Source organism: Sinohyriopsis cumingii, chromosome 17 (assembly GCF_028554795.1).
Source record: "Sinohyriopsis cumingii isolate HCF-2022 chromosome 17, ASM2855479v2, whole genome shotgun sequence".
Lineage (NCBI taxonomy): Eukaryota > Metazoa > Mollusca > Bivalvia > Unionida > Unionidae > Sinohyriopsis > Sinohyriopsis cumingii.
Genome location: NC_142977.1, coordinates 86,839,977 through 86,862,998, shown reverse-complemented (window position 1 = coordinate 86,862,998; position 23,022 = coordinate 86,839,977). Strand labels below are relative to the sequence as shown.

The following is a 23,022-nucleotide window of genomic DNA, read 5'->3' as shown; positions in this document are numbered from 1 at the left end:
GAAGTTGAGTTTCTTCTCGCAAATTTCAAGGTGCTTGGAGTTTGCACTGAGATCTAATTTCCCCGTGATTATTTGCGGGTTTGGTGTCATAGGGGTGGGGGGTTTATGTGATTTCATTTCCTTTTCAAGCCTATTGTTTCTCAGAATTTGTTTTCTAGTGTTAAAGTTAAGTTTGTTTGTGATTGATTGAGACATTCCTGCTTTGGTTTTGAATAAGTTTTAGGTTACTTATTGTTGTTAATAGTGGTTGTGGTTAGGAAGAAACAATGAGAGATGAGATTCTGTTATGTTCCGTGAATCAGAAAATCTCACAGCGGTTAGCTTGTGCTTGTAACTTGTAAGATTCTGAGCAGGCGTGGTACCAGTGTGTTTCCTAGTGCCTGTTTTCGGGAACAGTGCTAACAGCTAGAGTTATTATGAGAAAAAGGTAGTGGTTAGTTGTGTAATTTGTCGTATTTATTCTCTATGATTGAAAATCACACAATGATATTTGGTGCTTTTATCATGTGTGGGTTCAATCCAGTCGGTTCTAGTATGGTTCTTAGAGGCTGTTTAAGAGAATATGCGGCAAATTGAGTAGATATGGAATTTAGTACAAGTAAGGTAAAATATATTATAGTGAGATGTAAACAGCACAGAGTTTTAATTGCCCGCAGGCTTAGTAATTTTTCTACCTTGTACTAAAGTACTTAGCTATTATACGAGGTGGTATGATCCAAAATGGCTGCGTGGCTGGCTGCTTGGCTGGATTTCCTTTGTCTGATATATTGCTATATTACTATCTTACTGCGTGTTCCTATCGTTCCTTTGTGAGAGTTCCTTTGTTCTGTGCACTTTCTTTGTTCACGGCTTGGCGGGTTGCTAATCGTTTCCTCTTCTTAGCATTATTTCTTTGCACAAGTTGTCCTGTTCCTTTTTTCTATATTAATTGGTGTTGGTGGTGGCCGCACTCAGTAGAACTTTTAAAATTATACGCCAAGCCGGTTTTAAACAGTAAACAAATTAAGCAAATTCAGAGATAGTTTTCAAACTTGACGTTATGACAAGTTTTCATTCCAAACCAATAAGATAAGGAATCAAAATAAATAAGGAATTCATGAAGAAAACAAAATGAAAAAGAAAAAAAAATATACTCCTAACCGTCTCCTTGTCTCTAAAACAACGTCTGACTGAACTTTTAAATCAAGCTTCAACAGCTATTTCTACTAACATACTCAGCCAAATCCAGGCAATGTTGGCAGACGACCCTGAAGAATTTGAAACTTCCACGCTGGCAGCGGCCCTGTAAGTATCATCATATAGCGGCGATGAAGCTGATGAACCTGCACCACCTAAACAGAGTGGAAAAAAGGAAGGCTCTGTCTACCGGAATATGGGACTGGGAAAGACAATTGATGATATCAAAAAAGCGGGCCACTTCGTCAATGCCACAAGACCAGGTGTCCTAATGTGACGTCATCGCTGCCGACCAATCGTAGCGGGAGTCACATACTGCTTGGTTTGACACCTGGGGCATTTCAATCCTACTAAGAAACACGAGTGTGTGGTGTGACCATTCCCACTCATGTTTATTAGCCTTTCAGTCAGGTTGTTAAGGACTAGTTAGCCCTACACCTGAGTGGCTAAATTAAAAAGTACTCTTTGAGTACATAAAAGTCTGGGGGATGAGGCTCCTTTTCCTTCCCCCAGGAGTAATTAAAAATCACGCAGTGCGTGAATAAACAAGTGGTACATGTTCAAAAGAACGAAAACCACTATAATCCAACTAACTAACTAACTGCCTCACCTCATGCTGAGACCTCTCTGTGAGCTCACTATCCCACAAAGTAAAGACCGGGATGATGAGGCCATTCAACCCGTCTTTGCGCTCTAAAGAACAAATGTAAATTGGGAGCAGGACTGGAATAGACGTTGCATGTGTGGGTCCAGGCCTGGGACATGTCATTATTAGCCAGGTGTATTTGAAGTTCAAAAACACCCAGCCCTTCTCATATCTAACCAAATCTCTAGAAAAGAGACTATTAAAGTTACCAATTTGAGTGATGGGATTGTGTGAATGTGTGTGTGTGTGTGTGTGTGTGTGTGCGCGCGCGCTCGGGTACGTTCTTGTGGATAGTAGATATTGTGTTTTTTCTCTTTCCCGTATGTGGATAGTAGATATTGGGCTTTTTTATAGTATATTCTGGGTTTGTATGCGTTCGCATACGTTTGTGTGGAAAGTAGATATTGTTGGGTTTTTTCTCCTTCCCGTGTGTAGTTAGTAGATATTGGGGTTTTTGATAGTCTATTTTGGGCTTGTTTGTGTTCGTGTACGTTTATGTGAATAGTAGATATTGTGATTTATTCTACTTCCCGTGTGTTGATAGTAGATATTGGGGTTTTTGATAGTATATTTGGGTTTTATACCCTTCCGTTCTGTGTGGATAGTAAATATTGGATTCTTTTAAATACTAGTGATTGAGTTTTTTAAATAGTATATTTGTTCGTGTTACCCTTCCCTTCTGTATGGATAGTAAATATTGGGTTTCTTGATAGTATATATTGGGTTTTTACCATTCCCTTCTGTGTGGATAGTAGATGATATGTAAAGTGAGTGTGAGGGATTTTTTCTTCACGTCTGTGCTTGACAGATATAAAGGGAATCGTTCATCATTCGCGCCTTTCTACGGAATAACCAAAAAAGATGGCGTGTAACACAATCGATAAAATCAAGACGTTGCAGGAAGCATTGAAAAAGAAGAAATTAGTAAAAAACCGAAGACCCATTTCAGGGCCACTCATATGCCTAGAAACGGTTTGCTTTCTCGCCTAAATTGTTTTAGGTGGTTGTATAGTTGTTTGTGTGATAGACTGATGTTTATCAATCTATGTATGTATCCTATGTCTATTTCTCTGTCTATAAGATGGTATATGTCCCTCCCCGCCAAGCGCTGTTTATTGGTATAGTTTATGAAATAGCTGAACTTACCCGCCACCCTCTACCCGCTGAAAGTACACCCGCTACCCTATACAACAACCCGACTTTCCCTCGTCGCTATACAGACCCAATATTATTCATGTTCAATACCCCTTGACGCTAAAAGTTCCCAGGGTGTGTTAAAAAGTCTTGACGCTAAACGTTCCTAAGGGGGTCTGTAGTGTACTTTCCCACTGACGCTAAAGTATCCCACTAAACTCCTTACAAGCATTGTATTGGATTTGATTTTACTTACAGTCTGGAAAATTTGCTTTCATAGAGCAGCGGGGGTGGGGGGAATCGACGTATAACTATCGCGGGCAATAAACAAACTGTCTATAGACTGTGTATACACAGATCGACAGACAATAATGGACACATAATCGGAGAAGCAGTCAGTTTACAAAATAAATACCAAAAAACAAGACCGTACGGTCTACCCCTGCTGCTGCTTAGTTCGTCCAAAAAAGATATTGTTTGCAGTCACGCGGGGTCTATTTCGAAGTAAAGTCACGGTCTTGGAGGACCAGTACATCTCCGGTGTTGAAATTATAAGGGAATTTTCATTCGTTTAGGACTATAATAGACCTTTATATGGACCAGCTTGGATTCACTTAATAATAATGTAAGTTCTTCTCACACTTTTCATTTCTAACTCTGATAATTAAACGTTTGTTAAGTTTTGCAAAACGTATTGCCTTTGCTTCTTTTCTGTTACCTAAGTTTGTGACCATAGAGACGTAACATAAAATTTGGGGCTCGTGTGGAATTCAAATTTCAGAGAAATTTAAATTGTTTTGAAATATAACTAAATTTTAGCTTGGAATTATTTTGGTCCCTAATCTTTTTATTTTTATATAGTGGAACCAGCAGGCTTTTATAATGTCAACTAAAGTGGAGAAGTTTTTTTAAAACCCTAGCAAGTACCTGCTAGAGTCCTTGAAAAATGACGAATTGCTCCAACTTGCCAGACAATACGATCTTTCAGAGGCAAATCCATCTTTATTAAAACAAGAAATAAAATATAATTTGGTTCAATATTTGGTGGAGAAGAATATTTTGGACAAAAGCGCTTTGGGTTTGATTAGTAAGTCAGACTGTGTCTCTATCTGCATAGTTATCGAATTGAAATTAAAACGAACGGAAGTTAAGAAAGCTTTAACTTGAAAAATATGAAAGAGAGAAACAAATGCATTTAGAGAATGACGAAAGTTAGAGATAAATTCAAAAAGAATAAATATAAATAGAAGCAGAAATGAAAATGCAAAAAAGAGTTGCAAATGTAAGACAGATAGAGAGAGAGAGAGACAGACAGACAGAGAGATGCTTGACTTATGTTACAGAAATAAGAATTTAACTTAAATGTAGCATTTAATAGGTATGTTATTTGATATAATATTATCGAATTATGGGTGCCCATCATGATGAAAATACACTGGTTTTTTAATACCCATTGTTGAATCATGTATTCATGGCAATGTTAGGCCACTAAATGTATAAATTATTTTGGTTACATTCTAAATTAAGGTGACTACACTATTGCGAATAGTATTATAAAATCAACATACAGCACTTGAAGCGGTGTCTGTACAACAACAATCTGTATTCCATACTTACATGCCAAGGTCCACTTTTCAGAATTGCTTTGACCCATATAATGTGCACGTCATATATTTATATATAAGTTTAAAGAAATCACCAAAATTGCCTTTCATTTGAACAGATTAAAAATCAATTGAGAACGAATTTCCACTTCATATCTATATGCACATACTGACATGTATGGATGTCTATACTTTCCACATAGATACACACAAATCGATATTTGCAAGATCAGAAGCATATGATAACAACATATTAGGCTTTAGGTTTTGATAGTGAGTGAATTAGATTTCAGTATATTTAAATGTACATACCAATTTTCGAACTTGGATTTTGTACTCTTGTAAACATCAGTGAAATCTATTTGCAAGGGATATAAATAAGTGTTATCCAAAAACAATTCTCTTGGTTTTAAGTGGTAGTCATTGAAATAGTTATGCAAGTGTAATGGAATCTCCAAATATGCTTCAACATTTCATCCTTTATCATAGTTGTTTATTATTTCGAATACATTTTCTCCACCCGTCTGGTTGTTTCGTCAGTGAACTATCGGAAGTATTTTACTGGCATGTTCAAATTATGGCAGATGCACAGCGGATATTATGTTGAGAGTATATAATGAATGACCTTGACTCTGACCCTTCATACACGTCATTCCTTTTTCGATTCGATTAGCTTTGTGCAGGGGGAATATTTGTTAATTGCCTTTGCTTATCTCTGTGGTATGAATCTATTTCTCCCTCTACCTTCACTCCAAATCATCAGGATAATTTCAAAGCCTATTAAACATTTAGGCTCTACACCCGATATATTTAAACATGCATCACGTATTCGTCCGTGAGCAAAATAAAACTGTGCAATGTGAATGTACTTTGGATATTAAAACATTTAAATTTCTTTAATTATATGAGGGGCTTCTCTTTTTGACAGTCAACTAATCGTGATCTCAAACTTGATATATAATTTTTATTCTCACGCATGTAGCATGTATTCATTGAATGAAAAAGTTAAAAATCTACCTTCGTAAAACTGTATGTTTGCAAATTTTCAGTCTTAATTTGCAATGCAGTAGTATCGTATCGTTAGTTTATTTAAAGGATCGTAAAATACCACAATACCATCTGTTCATCTGGACATAGATGATGTAATCTTGTTTTGATTCTTTGAGGTGTGATAGGTCAGTTTTTGAGTGAAGTCGCTCGATAATTCGCCTCAGTTTTTTCTTTGACTGTTGTAGAATTGTGAAAAGAACAGTACGTGAATGATAGATTTAACTGAAATGAAGTAATCATTGGATGCCTCTTAAGGTCAGAATGTTCCAAAATTGTAAAATCTATTCGTAAATGAAGACAGAAAGTGAATTTCACAAACGCAGGTAAGTGTCGCTCTATAAGCTTGAATGTATTTTCGGATATTTACAGAAACTACACAGGCTGTCTTGTACATTAAAGAGAAAACTAAGTTTTAAAAAATGTCTTTTTTTGGCAAAGATATCAACCGTTTACAATAGATTACATCTAGGAAACGTTGACCTGCGTCACAGAGATGCATCCAATCGAAAATGTGCTAAACAAAATACCTCGAATTTTGTCAGTTGACCTAAAATAAGCTACTCTAGCCCATATTTCATCCCCTACGTTAAGAGGCAGAATTGCGTTGCATGGACTCCCGACATAAATATCGGTGTTAGCTGCAACGGAGGCTCGGCACAGTGGGGTTCCATTACGAACAACTTCATAATCCGGTGCTTTGTCACTCTCTGAAGAAACCGTGATCAGAATGATGTATATCCCTTCAACAGGAGCTCGAAACACACCACGGTTGCTTTGGTAACCATTGCCAAGATTGACATAAACGTCTTCAAAAATAATTGTTTGTCCCGGGCTGAAGTGAGAAAGGATGTTACTGACTCGAGCATGAACTGCTATCTTCGGTGGAGCGGTCTTTAATGCTGGAAAAAAATTGTATCAGGTTTTGTACCATAGGACGCCACTGACTGCTTATAAACTGTTCAGTTCGAAAGAGGCAACGTAAGAATATGAGCAATGTAGATTGTTCAGTTCACATTAAAGTAAATAGGATTGTAATATGTAATCATATAAATTCGATAACAAACATTCAATTACGTACGCTCAAGAATGGCCCTTGTGCCCCAGTGTCAATGGAATCCAAAAGTTAAAACTCTCAGTTACACCGAATGTAGAATCATCGGTCTTTACCCGAAGGTGTACAAAGTCTCCTCAAATACAGTGAAAGATCATCAGTCAATAGTCAACGTCAAGACTAAAGCACTATGCAGTCGTGAAAATTCCACCAAAAAAAACATTCTGCTACGTATTTATTTCGGCTCAATTAACTCAAGATTAGCTTTTATCTCATAATCGTTGGAATTCAAAACCTACAAATAACCAGTGCACCGAACATATGTTATATGTGTCTCCCTGGGGACAGTGTTATTTCCCATATCACTTGGGAGACAAATGGGGATTTAACGTGGGAATGACACTTGGGGGACAATGGAAATCTAACCTGGGAATGGCACATGGGGACAATCAGAACTGAACATGGGATTGACACTTGGGGGACAAAAGTGTTTGAGGCTACCCATGTTATCACCAAAGTTTGAAGTCATCCGTCTGGATCAGGTTTTACAGCCCATTCATCGATAAGATTCAACACGTTCAGCAATCCAACGACCAATTTTACATCACCGAAGGCAAAACTACACTTAACATGACCCACGTTTACCCTCTGTAAGGTAGCGGACGCAGAAAAGTGTTATTGGTGGATGATCTTTGCAGCACAAAGTGCAGCATCGTCAAAATTAACAACACTTAAGACCAGATGTGCTTAGCCCGAGCTATCGTCATTAGTCGAACGAAGGCCGACAAGAACGACACCGCAGAATGAAATAGAGCTTGGGAGACATTAAAAATCGGACCAAGCCAAACAGCGAAGAGAAGCAGAACTCCTGTTACATGTTACAGCAATCAGGCCTATCAAAAGGCACAATCTGTGGCATTCCTGAAATGCAACGACTGCAAGAAGTATTGGCTTCACGCTACACGTTGAAAAGTGTACCCTCATGTGGTGAGCAGATATCGCCCGGTGTAAAAAGGGAAGACTTTCAAGTCCGAAACATCAGAAATATGAATCATTTCATACAGCCACAATCAAGCGACAGGTTCAAGTTCAGTGATAAGCACGAGTGCGATGTTGTGCCTTGCGATCGCATGGGTATCATATCCTGTGGCATCATCAATTCAGTATGGCATGACAACTTCCCTTCTACCACAGAAAGTGATGCCGTGCGTGTACCACCCGATTGATGCAAAAGTAATGTCATTTATTACCGTAAACCTTGCCTCCTTTACTGATATTCATAGTCAACGTGATGGCGTGCGTTTACTATCCTACGGATTTCATCCCTGCCTGTATCAGGAACTCGAAATGTCACCACCACCTCAACGAAATGCGCCCGTCAAAGAAGAATGCATGTTGCCTGTGGCTTTGCCTGGCTACTGCGAATTTGAAAGTCGACTTCAAATGTTCAAAGATAAATGTCCTTAATATCTGGTTGACATTGCACCCAAAGAATTAGCCAAAGCCGGATTTCTTGCTTCAGAGAAGTAAATAAAGACATGTTTTTTCCGTTGTAGTCTGTCACTTCACGAGTGGAAGCATAAAGTCTGCTTACCTGGAACATGCTTGATTGTCTATGTGATGTCACTACCTTCCTTTGGTTGGAACCATGTAATATCTTCATGGATACTCGATAAGACAACATTCGTAGTTTTGAGAGAACGCATTTAAAAAGCGTTCTCCAATATACTAGTGAAATGCAAAGAACAATTGCGTCCCCTGCAATACCAGTGCTTTAACCACTGGTACCTGAATGCTGTGAGAGGACTGATTTTTTTAATGTGTTCGAATGGTAGACATCAAGCATCTACCAGAGAAACAGAGGTCATCGGATGCTATTAATTCTACTTACAAGGTGACCAATACTACACATAGTTCCAATGAAAGAGTTACAGTATTAAAACTCTTACAAGAACGTGTATGGCTTTTAGACACTAGATGATGACCAAATGTTTAGCAGCATTTGTTTCCATCGAATTTTGGGTGACATGTGGCGTGCGTGTTAGTGACTACGTTTTTGTAATTTCGTTTACGAACAGATTCCTTTGGGATTGTTTACAAATTGTTCCTACAAATACATCATGGTTCCTGATTTAAATGTTCATTAGATACTAATTCTGTTAAAAGCGTTGCGCTTTCATAACAATACTTCTATACCTCTGCGTGAAAGAAAGCTTTATCGACATTTGATGCTTACGAAGATGTGTTTGTCTAGCTTGTCGCCTACATCACAACTGGAAAGATACCAAAGACATTTGTAATTGATCCATTAAAAAAGTGGGCTTGTGACGTAAAGTGTAGAATGTAACATTTAAACCTCTGTTAGCCACAGTGATATAAGAATCCGATGCAGAGGAGAACAAAATTCAAGACACAGTACCATCGTCGACATCGACACAAATTAAAAGCAATTCTCTGTGGGAAAAAGAGACATCAAAGAGCATTACAGTTTGTCCATAGACATTTCGAGACACCACACCTTCAGAGACAATGTTGTTCAGTGACTTACTTGAATTGTACTTTAATCCTTTTGATTTGCATTTTTTAGCCATGTACTTACACATTTGGCTTTTAGGTGTTTTTGTATTTCGTGTATAGTTTCAACTTTGAACACTCAATAACCTGTCCTGTAAGTATAAAATCTCTTGTTTTATCCATGTTATTTTCATAATTCTGAATACCTTCGCATTGGCTACATCTTCCTCTTCTAGCTGCTCTTCTATTCTCAAAGTCGTTGAACAAAAGTTCGATCATCCAAGCTGGGAGGAACTTTATCTTTGTTATCACTTTAACATGTTTGCTGGACCGAGTGGTTTAGGCAAAACCGAATTTATCAAACGTTTGATCGAGCACAAAACTCATCTGATCGATCTTATAACCCAACACATCATGTGGTGTTACCAAGAGTGGCATTCGGCTTACAGCCTCCTTCAAGAAAATCAAGGAGAATTTATCGTCTTTGTGGAAGGCGTTCCTAAGGAAGACGACCGGATCGCGTCCGAGACGAGTCAAACACAACATGTCATCTTCGATGACATGTTAAGAGAAGATGAAGGAGAAATTAAACTTCGGTTTACACGCAAAGGGCATCATAGTAATGCCAATATCATTTACATTACTCAAAAGTGTTTTCGTAACAAAGTAAAGCCCATCGCATCATCCATCTCAATGATCATTACATAGTCTTGATTCAAAAACCTACATATAAATCTCAAGAAAAAAGCTATAAAACGATCGACACTTGTTTTCTGTCTCACATTAGTTAACATGACTTCTTTTCAATCTCATCTTCCAGCCAAATTTATTCGCGTTTTGTACGGCATTAGTCAAAAAAAAAATCCACAAGTACGTGCCCAAGTTAGAAGCCAGTCGGAATTATATTTTTACGATGGCCTACGGTGACAGTATACCATTTGCTTCAATGCATCATTCACATCCCTCATCAAAACAAATACTTTTTTGACAAGCACAAAGTGGCCTTGTTACAACTGCCAGATCCGAGAATCGATACTCATACCAAAAAGTAAATCATTTTGAAACATGGAGTCAGCGGCTATCTATAGGGTGCCTTAATTTGTTCCTTCTTAAAACGGGATCATAATGACCCAGCAGCCAGGCCCAATAAAAATACTTTTCTCAAAGGCATTCAAAGAAGAAGATCAGTGGTGCCAGGACTAGGTCACATACCCAGAAAAAGAAAAGTCCCAAGAAAATGAAAAGCCCCAAGAGAACAGCGTTTACTAGAAAAGAGAGACAGTGCCTGCAGCTAAAATACCTCCCTAAGATCAAAGTGCAAGTGAGATTAGGAATGTTGCAAAGTGTACTGGATTTTTCCATGCAAGAACTGTTACGATTTAGTCCGCTTCCATTATCTCAACGCCGAGTGAAGCTCATCATGAAGATGATACAACATACCGAGAGTCAGTTGACACGAATTCCAGTATAAAAGGAAACGTGCCAGGCAATTCGCTTCAGTGTATTTCACTCCTAAAAGAAAAAGATGCCCCCCCCTCCAGTGTACACTACCACTCACCTGTCAAAAACGGTTAAGAAAGAATTTGGCTGCCTCTTCGTTTGGCCAAACATTGGGACGCGTGGTTGGTACTGTCGAAAGTCCAACTACCCGTACGATGCAACTCATTCAAACAGCCACAAAGAAATCATCGATACCGTGGGTGAATGTTGTTTCATTGTCTTGAAAGGAACAGTACCTATGTTCAAGCACCAGAAAGAACGCTTTGGTAATTATCGAAAGGGATTTTACAAAATGATCAACAAGAAAATACACATAAGGAAAAAGAAAAAGATGTTAGTGCAACGCGGAAGAATTCTACCCATGCTGATAGAACCCGTGCTCAAAAGGAATCGATGCTCCTCTATTTGGAGGAATTATTTGACAAGTTTTAGCCAGCAACAAGAAATGAGGAAAAAGAAGATAAAATGGAATACTTTTCTGGAAAGACGTCATACGTGAACTTTAGAATCTCATAGAAGGACGAAAGTTAACTTTAGTGCCCCACAAACGATGAATGGAATTCTATCGTCGGCACGAACAAAGGACCCTCTTTACTTCAACCATAATTTCACCGAAATGTTAGTTACAGAAAGAATAGAAGCATCGCCCCCCCCCCCATTTGTCAGAAACCGAAACTTCGCAACGGTAGGTTCAAGTTTACATCCTCTTCAAATCTTCCGCTAAAAAGCTTAAGACGAAACAGCTAAACCGACTCTGAAAGATTTGAGGTCTATGATGAAACGCCAACCGCCCCCAGTGTCCAAGACATCCACAGTCACAGTCACGGGATGACTTAGAAAGGAGAAGAAGAGTTTCAAGCTTTAGCAGAAAAAGTACGCAAGTTGACAACACCACCAACATCAATAACTGGTTGTATAAAAATGATGTTGACCCCATCTTCATCAGAAGAAGAAGCTAAATAAGTGAAGACAGTCTAACAAAAACTGATTACTCCTTTATAGACATCCTCTGGGACATCTTTTGTCCGTCGGACACGAAAAGCATTACGATGAAAACAAAACCGGACGAAGAAAAGACCATTGGTAATTGTTTAACTTACTGAAAAGTTATCATGGAGAAACGTTTAGCAAGCATCTACTACAAACCTGCCCATCGTGTGGGTTACGGAAAAATTCAAAAATTGAATTGTGTGTGCTGCCAAAACCCAACTAAAACGTGTATGTTTACCTCAGGTGTAATAATGGTTACAAGAACAAGCGAGGTTCAAGTTACACAAACCTTTTGAACTAAACCTTTCTAGAAGTCGAAGTGGAGAGCATCGATCATCAATGGCAAGCCGATTTCGTCGATGTCTGATTGTTTGTCCACGTACAATCGCGGTTACAAATATTGTTTCGTGTCATCGATGTCTTTACCATTATTGCTGGGGCGTGACTTTGACTTCCAAAACTAGCTTCTAATTAGTGTGAACCTTAAAACTGCTGTTGAAACAAAAGCTGTAGTCACCCTCTCCGATGGCAAACAGACAGAGGCACTGAATTTCTGAACCAGAATTTACGAAAAGAATTGACGAAAAGAGGCAACTATTTGTTGACCACCGAGATTGCTGACACCAAAGCCAGTGTGGTGGAACGCATGTCGAAATATTTTACGCATCAATACACGTTCAAGTACATCGACGTCTTACCGTACTTGGTCAAAGCTTTAAATCAATCTTAAAATTGGAGCATCCATGTTCCCCCGAAGAAGTTACCCCAGACAACAAAGTGACTGTCTTTAAGCGTTTCTTTGGAAAGTACCTAATTGCCTCCAAGTAAAGTGGGCGAGATTTGGTGCACATTGGAAAAACCAAACGCACTTTTGATAAGGCATTTTTTTATTTGTTCCGAACTGGACCGTCGAATTGTTTCGTGTCACTGAATGCGTGCATAGACGCCATCAACCCATTAATAAATTGGAAGACATGAACGGCGAGGTGTCATAGGAACTTTATATTTGCCAGAGCTAAAACGAGTGACCAATATGAATTAGGCGTATACAACATAGAAATCATTCTCGATCGAATAACCCGTAAAGTAGGCAAATGCCGAGTGAAATAAGTGAAAGCACGGTGGAAAGGATATCCCCGATTTTTGATTATTGGATCGATTCTTCCTCAGTCACTGACCATATTAAGAAGTAACTATCATGCCGTTCAACACAACATGTCTTCTCTTCAAGATCTACAAAAGAAACCCCTGTGGGTTGGGAGCTGAAAAATTGTGCATAAGCCGCAAATCGTCTGTTTCTGCCAGATCGTTGTTGTATATCGTCATTCGTGCCGCCATTGCCAATTTGAGTTTTCGGCAAGGAGACAAACAATTGTGAACCATTTTACTCAGCAAATTATATTGGTAGCCTTCTTCCTAATCCTTCCTTGAAATATTCTAGTAACAACGGGGGCCTTGCGGCCAACGCCAGTCACCCCCAGAACAGCTGCTTACCCTTACAGAACGTACCCAGAAAATCTCTTGAAAAGAAGACAAGAACACGCAAATGAATATTTGCGTGGTACGGAAACCTGACACGCAGGGCAAGGTCAACGACCCAGAATTGATGACAGATAAGGAATCAAACCACAACGTGAGATTCAATGACCGTCGAAAGAAAATCAAAGATGGGTGCCATTTAGAACTGATGGATCGTATGTATTTGGACATGTGTTTGCAAGACAATTACTGTTGAACGGAGTGGATGTTCGCCTGGTACTGAATCAAAGCAGTACCACTTTCCATTTGATGCCTGATGCTGCCAATTACAAAACCATCATTAAAAAATCCAGAATCTAAGTGCGCCGTGTGAAAGTGTTACCCAAAGTGGGAAACATCAGTCGCAATTTGAGCAGCATGACCGCCAGGTATCCGATTCGAGGAGTGGAAGTGAAATATTTCACCATTGCCGCTAATCTCCGATCCAAGAACGAATATAATCTTTTACAAGGACAGTTACCCAAACGTTTGATTATTGGCTTCATCATCAATGCAGCCTTCAACGGAGACATCGCTCAAATTCCTTTAGAGTTTCAACACTACCAGGTGTCCAAGATAGAAGTCAGTCGAGATGTCAAGACGTTGTGTACCAGGCTCTTCTTACCTAACTTTGACAGGAAGAATGACATGGGGTCGTACTTTTCCCTGTATGAAGCCACCTGAGCGTTATGTACCAACATCAGCCACGGCATTTCGTACGATGATTATGCAATAGGTTATGCTTTATGGGCTAAGATATACCTCCTGACCAAGGCAGCGACGAGGGTCATTTCCACAACTTAAAATTGGAAAAGAAACGCCCCAGTAAGAAGAAGAAAAATACCAGTGAATCAAAGGAGGATACCAACACACCAAATTCAGGAAATGTCGACAAAGGATGATAAATCAACCTCTCCCACTGGGAAAATTGCTCCTACCCAAACATCACAATCGCCTCATTGACAGGAATACGATGAGGAGTCGGGTTTGTGTTACTAGCAATTAGATAGGAACACTTAGAGGCATCAGATAATCAGCAACAAAAACAACAACAAAAACAGGAGGAACTGTCCCCAGCATCCCCTCCATCTACGTCATCGTCTATGACCGATGATAGATCTAAAAATATCACAAATATAGTCGCATCACCACCGACACTATTATCTGCATTGACTGCAGTAACAACAGCAAAGACAACAGCAACAACTGCTACATCATAACCACAAGAAAAGGCTGTAATAAATCAGAATACCCAATCGACTATTTCAACAACAGCTACACTTGAATTTCCGGTGACCGCTGCTAAGTCTACAATACAAACAAGATAACAAGGAAAACAGCAACCAGCACTCCAGCTGGATGCAATGGAAGCATTTCAACAGATGAAGTCCATACAGGAAAAGGAAATTAAAGCCTGCAGTCAACACAGATATATGGGGTTTTTCGCTGATGATGGTGAACATTCATATAAATATACAGGAGATTTACGTACTGTTTTAGAGCTTTTTGAGGGGAAGCTCAACAAAGCAAATGAAAGAAATTTGACAAGAGCAAATGGACACTTGTGTTCACTTGGAGTGCAATACAGCATGACACTGGTGCCGCTAAACATCGTACTGTCCAACGAATTAATTACAATACATAAACTGTGGATTGAAAAACTCAAGATAAGACCAGAGTGGGAAGAACTAGTGATAGCCGATTTAATCACCCCCAATAAAACCCAGGGACGCAACCGGAAGAAGTTTGTACTACCCGAAAATCTGAGGGGACTCCTGTTCCCAGATGAAGGATAACCTCAGCCATTTTACGGGTTAACCAAATTTGCCTCTATTATTTAGGGTGATCGCGTTGGTTTGATAGTCCCATTCAATAATTTCAGACACCGTTCTAAATTGACAATCCAATTTACCTAACACGACTGGAAACTCAAATAGCTACCGAGACGTTACCTTTTATGGCTATTTCAGGATAACGTTATGCACACTTTGTGCACAGAACTCCAAATTAATCAAATTGTATGGATAGGAAAACACATAACCATGTTATAGCGTGACTCTAATTACGATTGTGGCTGACACAAAATTGGCAATAGAAAATAGTCCATTTTAATTACCGGGAAGGGTTTGATTTTAGGACACTTAGCGTTTTAGTATTTCATCATTCCGGTCAACGCTTGGAGCTTGTTGCCAGGCCCCTTTCCTTCCTTTGTATGGCCAGGACTACCAAGGACGAGTTTGTGTGCCGATTCCCACTCGTCTAGAAATCAGACATGGATTTTAATTTCAGCAGGGAACCTGGGTGACGTCACAAGAGCTGTGGTCAATCATGCTCGACGTCTCATACTGCATCGATGGATACCTAATCAGAATGAGTTTGTGCTGGGTCGATTCCCACTCATTATAGCCTACAAACAACTCGATTAGGGCTTGAACGTCCTTCAACTTGTAAGCTCAATTAAAAAGTACACCTTGTGCGCATAAATGTGTTAGAAGTGTGGCTCTTTTCCCCCTCTTATAAGTAATTAAGTAGCCCGCTTTGGGGGCATTAACAAGTCGCAAATGCTTTATTTGTTGAATCCAAGCAAGTCAAAAGTATGTCCGCCCATCGTCGACTCGTTAACCAGTAATATGCTTTCGAAGATTAGCTTGGCTTAACGAAGCCCATGTTCATTTGCATCCCTTTATGCAAAACCTGATTAGAAAGCCAGAGGAATTGGAGAATGCCAATATGAGAAACATGACTCAAGACCTGACAGAAGAGATCTTCCATAAAGAAGTGAAGCAAGAAGATGAAAATTGGACAGAGATACAGGCTGCAACAGAGAAAGAGGCAAGAGGAAAAGAAGAGACAGCAGCAATAGTAGGCAGAGAGAGGATATGTGGATTGTCGAGTTGACACAAGGGAAGTTTCATTCTCCTTCAGCAGAAGTAGGACTTATCCTGTGGTAAATCCTGCAGCTGGACGTGGCAATCCTCCCAGACGTTACTAAATTGCCAAAACAAAACAATACAACCCTTTCCAACGTTAACCATATCTTTAGAAAAGAGAATGATAATTTCCACAATATTTTTGTTTGTATGTTTGTGTGTTGGTGGTTGTATGTGTGCGTGTTTCTTTGTCTGTCTTTTTCCCTTCACAAAAATCCCTCTCCCTGCTCTATTGTGTGTTTGTATGTGAGGGTTTATTGGTGTGTCTATAAACACTAACTAATCTTGTTTGTGTCATTGTTTGTTATTGGTATGTTTGGTGATTGTACATGGTTGTTTCTTGTAGTATAGTGTGTTTGCATGTAAAACGTGGATAGAGAGAGAGAATTTCATTTAGGCCTGCGCGGTTAAAATATTTCAATGTAAGGGTATTTTGTGAGGTGTACTTTAGTTTGAGTGAGGGGTGGTTTTCTTCATGTCTTTGCTTAAGGCATATAAGCGTAAAGTTTGTCAATCGGGTTCCCATCGTTGACATGTAAACATTCAAAAGTGAGTCGTATACAGAACCTTTTGGAGCACTTGAAATATGCTTGACGCATCCCAGACGATCTGTGTAATGAAGTTATTCAGGAAACAGAGAAGAGGAAGTAGAAAAAAGAAAGAAGAGGATGAAACTAAAAAGAAGACATTGTCTTATCGCATAATATGACAGAGCTGCGAAGTGAAGTCAGTGGTAATGACAATACCACAGTGCCAACCGCCACAACAGAGGGTCGCTGTCCCTCAAGTTGAGAACTTGTCTATGTAGTTGGAGCGACAACGGCAAGAGTGGGAGCTAAAGGTCCACAGCAACAACATCCACAAGGCTATCGTTTACTTCAAAGGGACACAATCTTGAGAGTTCCTGAAACATAGGATTGGAACTCTGAAGAAACCAAACCCTACTCTGCACACCCCAATTTCACGATTATATGGGAGTGTGATTGGAATCGCCGATGTGTATGTGGTGCTCGGTCTGGGACGTGTAGACCTTAACTAGGGGCACTGGAGCAAAACACGGCTCTTTTCAGAACCAACGAAATCTATAAAAAAGAGATACTACTCAATTTGCCAAAAAGAAATTGCGTTTGTAAGTTTGTGTGTTAGTGTTTGTATTTGTTTTGTTTTGTGTTGTTTTGTTCTCCCAACAAAAAAATATATTTCCCTTCTTCAGTGTGTGTTTGTATGTTAGGGTTTAGTGGTGTGTATGTAAATACTTGCTATACTTGCTTGTGTGATAGTGTGTGCTAGGTAGGCTTGGTGTATGGGTGTGGTTGTCTTTGTTTTTAAAACGTTTTCCCTTCCCAAGTAAGTGTTTGTGTAGATTACAGTGAGTTTGTTTGTAATAGTGTGTTTGGTGAAAGTTGAATGAGTTTCTTTTTGGTCCGCGATACCGTCTCTTTAGGATGTAATGTGTTTTGTGTATAGGGATGTTTTCATTCACGTATAAAGCGATACGTTCATCTGTAGTACCATTCACGGTATATCTAAGAGGAGGAAAGCGTGACTGAAAATTTGCGAGACGCAATATACATCCGGGCAGACGTCAAGCAGCTAGTAGAGCCTCGATGGTATACCCATGCCAAGGTGAGAAAGGAAACTGCTGCCCTCCAAAGAGTGCAGAGAATTGTCTACGATCTGATGAACGAGGAAAAGGAGAAGATGAAAATCTTAATTGTTAAGGAGGGGAAGGTAAAACAAATGCAGACTGATCTGGAGGAACGCACAGGACACGTTTAGGCGGATGGGGCATCCAGAAAAAGAGAAAGATTAGAAGATGAAATGACTGCAAGAAACTGAAGAAATGTTGGAAGACTTGGAGGGCAGAGATAAAGTAGAAGATATACAATGGCCCTTTTCAGGGCCATTCATTTGCCTCTAAAAGATACACTCTTTGACTATTACCTCCAAAATTTGTTTTGTCTTTGTGTTGTATAATTATTTGCTTGTTTGTGTATGTTTTATTTGTCCCCATAAATCTGTTTGTCACCCAAGTGCCATTCCCATGTTAAATTCCCATTGCCCCCAAATGACATTTCCATGTTAAATTTCGATTGTCCCCCAAGTACCCTCGCACTTTCGCCTACGGGAAATAACACTGTATCCAGGCAGAAACATATAACTGCTACGGAATGTAGGCTTCATTTATGTTTATCTAAAGGTATACCATATCTCCTAAAATACATTGAAGAATCATCAGCAAGAATGAAGTAATATCCAGTCTTGTAAACGAGATAAATAATTTCCGTTACGAGCTTATTTTGGCTCGTTAAATCAAGATTAGCTCTAGTGTATCGTCGTCTTTGGAAACCAAAACTACAAATATCCACCGCACCGAATGCATCATTCCGTGGTGTTTACTCAAAGGTATGACAAGTCTCTTCAATTGAAATGAATGATAATCCGTCAAAGTAATCGCATCAAGGGTTAGGAATTGTCAAACTTTGTGCCGTAAGTAAAGTAAAATGAGCTGTGTCCCTGAAATCTATTTTGGAAACGGATTCAGGAACATGGGTGAGGGCGACAGACATAAGAAATATAAAAAAACTGATTTAAAGGTGGTCATATATTAGACTGAAATTAAAAATCCACGTCACATAAATTTCCGAATAATGACACAATTTAGGTAGCTTGCAAACATTAGATTAAATTTCCAAAGCATATAATTTCTATATATAATATGGAAAAGAAACATGAGTATATGTATACGAACAAAAGTTATTTTTAAAACAATATGATTTTTTCAGTAATTTCCATCGTCGTTTCGTAAATTATTCCAAACTAATAAAAAAAGGGTTCCGAATTGATAGTGTTAACATTATGAACATGTGCTAATAGCCCATTTTTAAAAGATCTTTATGGTTACGAATGTCCTGAGGGTCTTCTTTAATTTATGTTGGATTAAGAAATGCTTCTTTGTAACATCTCTTAGAAACGTCAATTACATTTTCAGTGGCAACATTTCTAAAGCTATTGTTAATTTGGAAGGTATATTGCATGAACAATAAAGGTTTTGTATTTCTTTTACACACCATACACATATAGTTTACCCATACTTTGCTAATTGTCATATTTTATTTAAATCTAACCTAAAATTGAATAGACACAAAATCTTCTTTAGTAATTTTAATACTAGATGAAGGTGGTGAACTTAAAGGTTCGTCTAATGATAAGTTCTATATGTAAATTTTCGTTGTGTATTCTGTGTTTTATATACGTTAAGGTTGAATGTTCAATCAATTAAATTTTAAACACGACTTACAATCTGAAAAATACTCCAGTAAATAAATTATATCATATAAATTTGTATCATGTTGTCACAGTAAATGTAGCACTTAAGCTTTGTACGTAAATTTATAAAGTTGTACTTACTTGTCCTTATATTTTCTACATTTCCTTCAACAGTCCTTATCCAAGCCTCCACATTTCTGAACCTTTCTCCAGTATCTCCCTTAGAACTGTGTATATCAGTTCTGATAATATCAATATCCAATGCGATATTATTAATATCTGTCTTCAATCTGCCAATATTTGCATGTACTTGGCCAATATCGTTCTCGAAAGCTTTAACTTTGTCCTTTTGTGCATTTAGGCCATCTGAAATTAAAGAAATAATCAATTAATCATTTGATGAACCCATTGCAAAGTCTGTGAATCAAGCAATAAATAAGCCAATCGTTCCATCTATCAATCTAATTGCTTTCATAATATATACGACCGCACACACAGAAAAGAGAGAGAGAAAGAGAGAGAGAATAACCATTACATATTTACCATCACATAGGTAAACATTAGTGGACATTGTTTTCCAGGTCTAAAACATGTCTAGAGAACTTTAGAGGAACCACAAAAGAATAAAGTAGTATGTACTTTAAATATTGGTGCCAAAACAAGTTGACTGATAATTATCCTCAGATCAGTTTGGAGAGTGTCAAGCATTGGTGTCACAAAAGACTGATTTTAAAACTCGTATGCACTCATTATTAGTATTCTCATATTCTGTTGTTTGTTTTGTATATTTACAAACAATTGTACTTTGAAAACAACTTATGTTAAGTGCTCATAATAACGTTGGTGTAAGCGCGAGGTGTATTGATGGTGAGGGAGACCTGAGGATCTAGAGAAAATTATCGACTATGGAGAGGATGGTAAGTATTCTAACACGTGCCGTGCAGGAGGTCATCGAACTGTGGACCACAGAGTAGCGAGGCGAATGTGTTATCACTCGGTTGAACAGACTTAATCGCTTTTTCATGAAGCCTTTTTTTGTGCCTTATTACCTGTACAGTGCGCTCACGACATGGTGTCAGTGTGCTGGCAAAGCCTATTATAAAGGTAGGAGGTTTATTGATTTCAGGTTTAGAGGGCCTCTATTAGATTTTTTTCTTTCTCATCTTATCAAGTCACGTTTACTTCAGTATGCCATCTAAAACTGGAATTAAACTGTTTAATCTGGAAGAACTTTCTGATGTTCTTATCCAAAGGGAAAAACGTTTATGCTAACATATTTGCTCCATCATGGAGCAAATATGTTAACATAAACGTGTTTCCCATATGATACTACACGTACTCACTACATTGCTTCTGTATACATTGCAATACACATGGATGTGAATTGATATTTAACATTTATTAATATTCTCCACATGCGGAGAAACATGCATGGAAGTTGTAGTCAACTAACCATACTAAACAACTGAAATATCCAGTAACATGGTCAATCTATAAATATATAATGACTGCACAAAACAGAGATAGAGTTTATGGGAAACAAAGGTCGATTTAGGACAACTACATGGTTACTCAGTATGAGTAAAGCCATAAAGGATAATGTTGAACAAGGAAAAGAGCTATACAACAATACAGTTAAGAATCTGTAAAACTAAAACTTCACCCCCTCCCATTTATTACTTTTCTACTAATTCATTTAAAAGTCATGTTTAGGGGGAGTCTTAAAGGAATGTGTAATTATTTCGTTCCAAATGAAACAAGAAATGCGTGGACATTTTATCAAACCTAAAATTAATCCCACGTCAATGAAAATAACTCATACATGCATTAAATGTAGGATTTAACACACAGCTGTCGAAGGAATGTTACTGACAACAAAATTAAACACGGAAAAATTAAAACAAATCCAAAAGCATCAGTTTCATCGCACCTTTGTACACATGACAAACTACAATGTAGGGAACGTACTATCATGGTAATAAATGACACACAAAAAAAGGAAAGAAAAGAGAAAACGTTGAAAATACGAAGCTTAATTAGGCCAAATATTAAAAATAAATGAAAATCAAATACAGTACAAAAATACAAACATATATAATGGTAATGAATGGTATCTTTGTTTTCCGCAATCAAAATTCATTGAAAGACGGTAGAGCAACAAGTCACTTAAATACTCAATGAACTGCCCAAAATTGTTATAAATGGAACTTTTAATTACAAACGATTACCACAACGATAACGAAAAACTAGTTAATATCTAGAGCATTGTAAGAGCCCCTGGCCGAAATAAAAACCAGTAACCTTCAAATCTCTCTCTCATATATATATATATATATATATATATATATATATATATATATATATATATATATATATATATATATATAATCTTTATAAGTGATAAATATAATAATCATAAACTACTCACCATTTTGTTCATTTATCAAGCTATCAACAAGATTTCTGATTTTCTCCAACTCCTTTTCGAGGGAGTTGACTTTCTCTTCAGTCATTATTCGAAGGACCTTTTCTTTAGCTAGCCATCTTTCCAACGTCTTGATTTTGTTGGCTTCAACATATTCCGAAACATCAAATCGAACGGCCACGTTTTTGCTGAAATTCTGCAGCTGATTAATACCTTGAATTTCACATGTACATTGGGAAATCTTTCGGTTTAGCACCTCAGTGTTCTCCCTTCTTTCTGTACGCTCTTTGCTCAAATCTCGTCGCAAATTCAATATGCTTTCCATCATATTGAGAAGTTCTTCCTCTATTTTTGACAACTGTTTATCATAGTAGTTTCCAGATGAAACATCACAATTATACGACAATAAAATAAGAATGAAACAGCTCACATTTGACAAGCAGGCCATTGTCTCAAGTAAGATAAACCTGACTTAGGATGTTTGACTGTTAGTATAAAATAAGTCTCACTTTTAAATCACTGATTTACTGCATTCTTTCCTTCCGGTAGTGATACGTGACATAACAAAATACACGTCACTTGATCCTGACTTAAAGTCGAATGCAGTTACGTACAGATCACTCATCAAGGTAATAAAATGTATTTGTCAGTTCTGTGCAAACAGGATTTTACACAATGCAAACGAAAGAGGTTTGAAGTAGTCACTTAGTACAAATCGTGTTGCTAATTAACGTGTCGCCGAACGTCACTCAAATCCTAACACACTAACACACACCGATGCGTGCATCACCAGCCACTGCTACTGGTGGTAAAAATCGGAGCATCACGTGATTTACAAGTACATTTGTAGCTTGAAGAAGTTTTACGTCAAATCTCCGTCACCTATCCGACTGCCACTATATATGCTGATCAAATTCTGATAGTCGTACCTTAAATATTTTTCAAACTTTCTTCATAACCATTTCAGTAGGCAAAAATGTTATAGTCCCATAAACAATGAAAAAATTATGGATGATGGTAAGCAATAAAATAATATGAAAGTATGACCAATAAAATAGATTTCTTCTTTTGCACATTTAATTTCTGATTGTTTATACAAACTGTGGCCTAACCGGATTATTCACAAGGCCCACGAAGGCATTTCTAAACTGCTTTATAACATAAAAACACACTAGCAATGTAAGTATGAACCATAAAATACATGCAATCATTGC

General features: G+C 38.1%; 1 protein-coding gene across 1 annotated transcript; it reads right to left on the bottom strand.

Moving 5' to 3' along the window:
• Positions 1-4,314: 4,314 nt before the first annotated feature.
• LOC149779373 (uncharacterized) lies at positions 4,315-22,622 on the bottom strand. The gene is made up of 3 exons (XM_089940004.1): positions 21,812-22,622; positions 19,525-19,749; positions 4,315-6,509 (listed from the first exon to the last, which is right to left on the bottom strand). Exons 1-3 carry the CDS (start codon positions 22,254-22,256, stop codon positions 6,076-6,078), a joined length of 1,104 nt encoding a protein of 367 aa, XP_089796130.1. The 5' UTR covers positions 22,257-22,622; the 3' UTR covers positions 4,315-6,075.
• Positions 22,623-23,022: the final 400 nt, after the last annotated feature.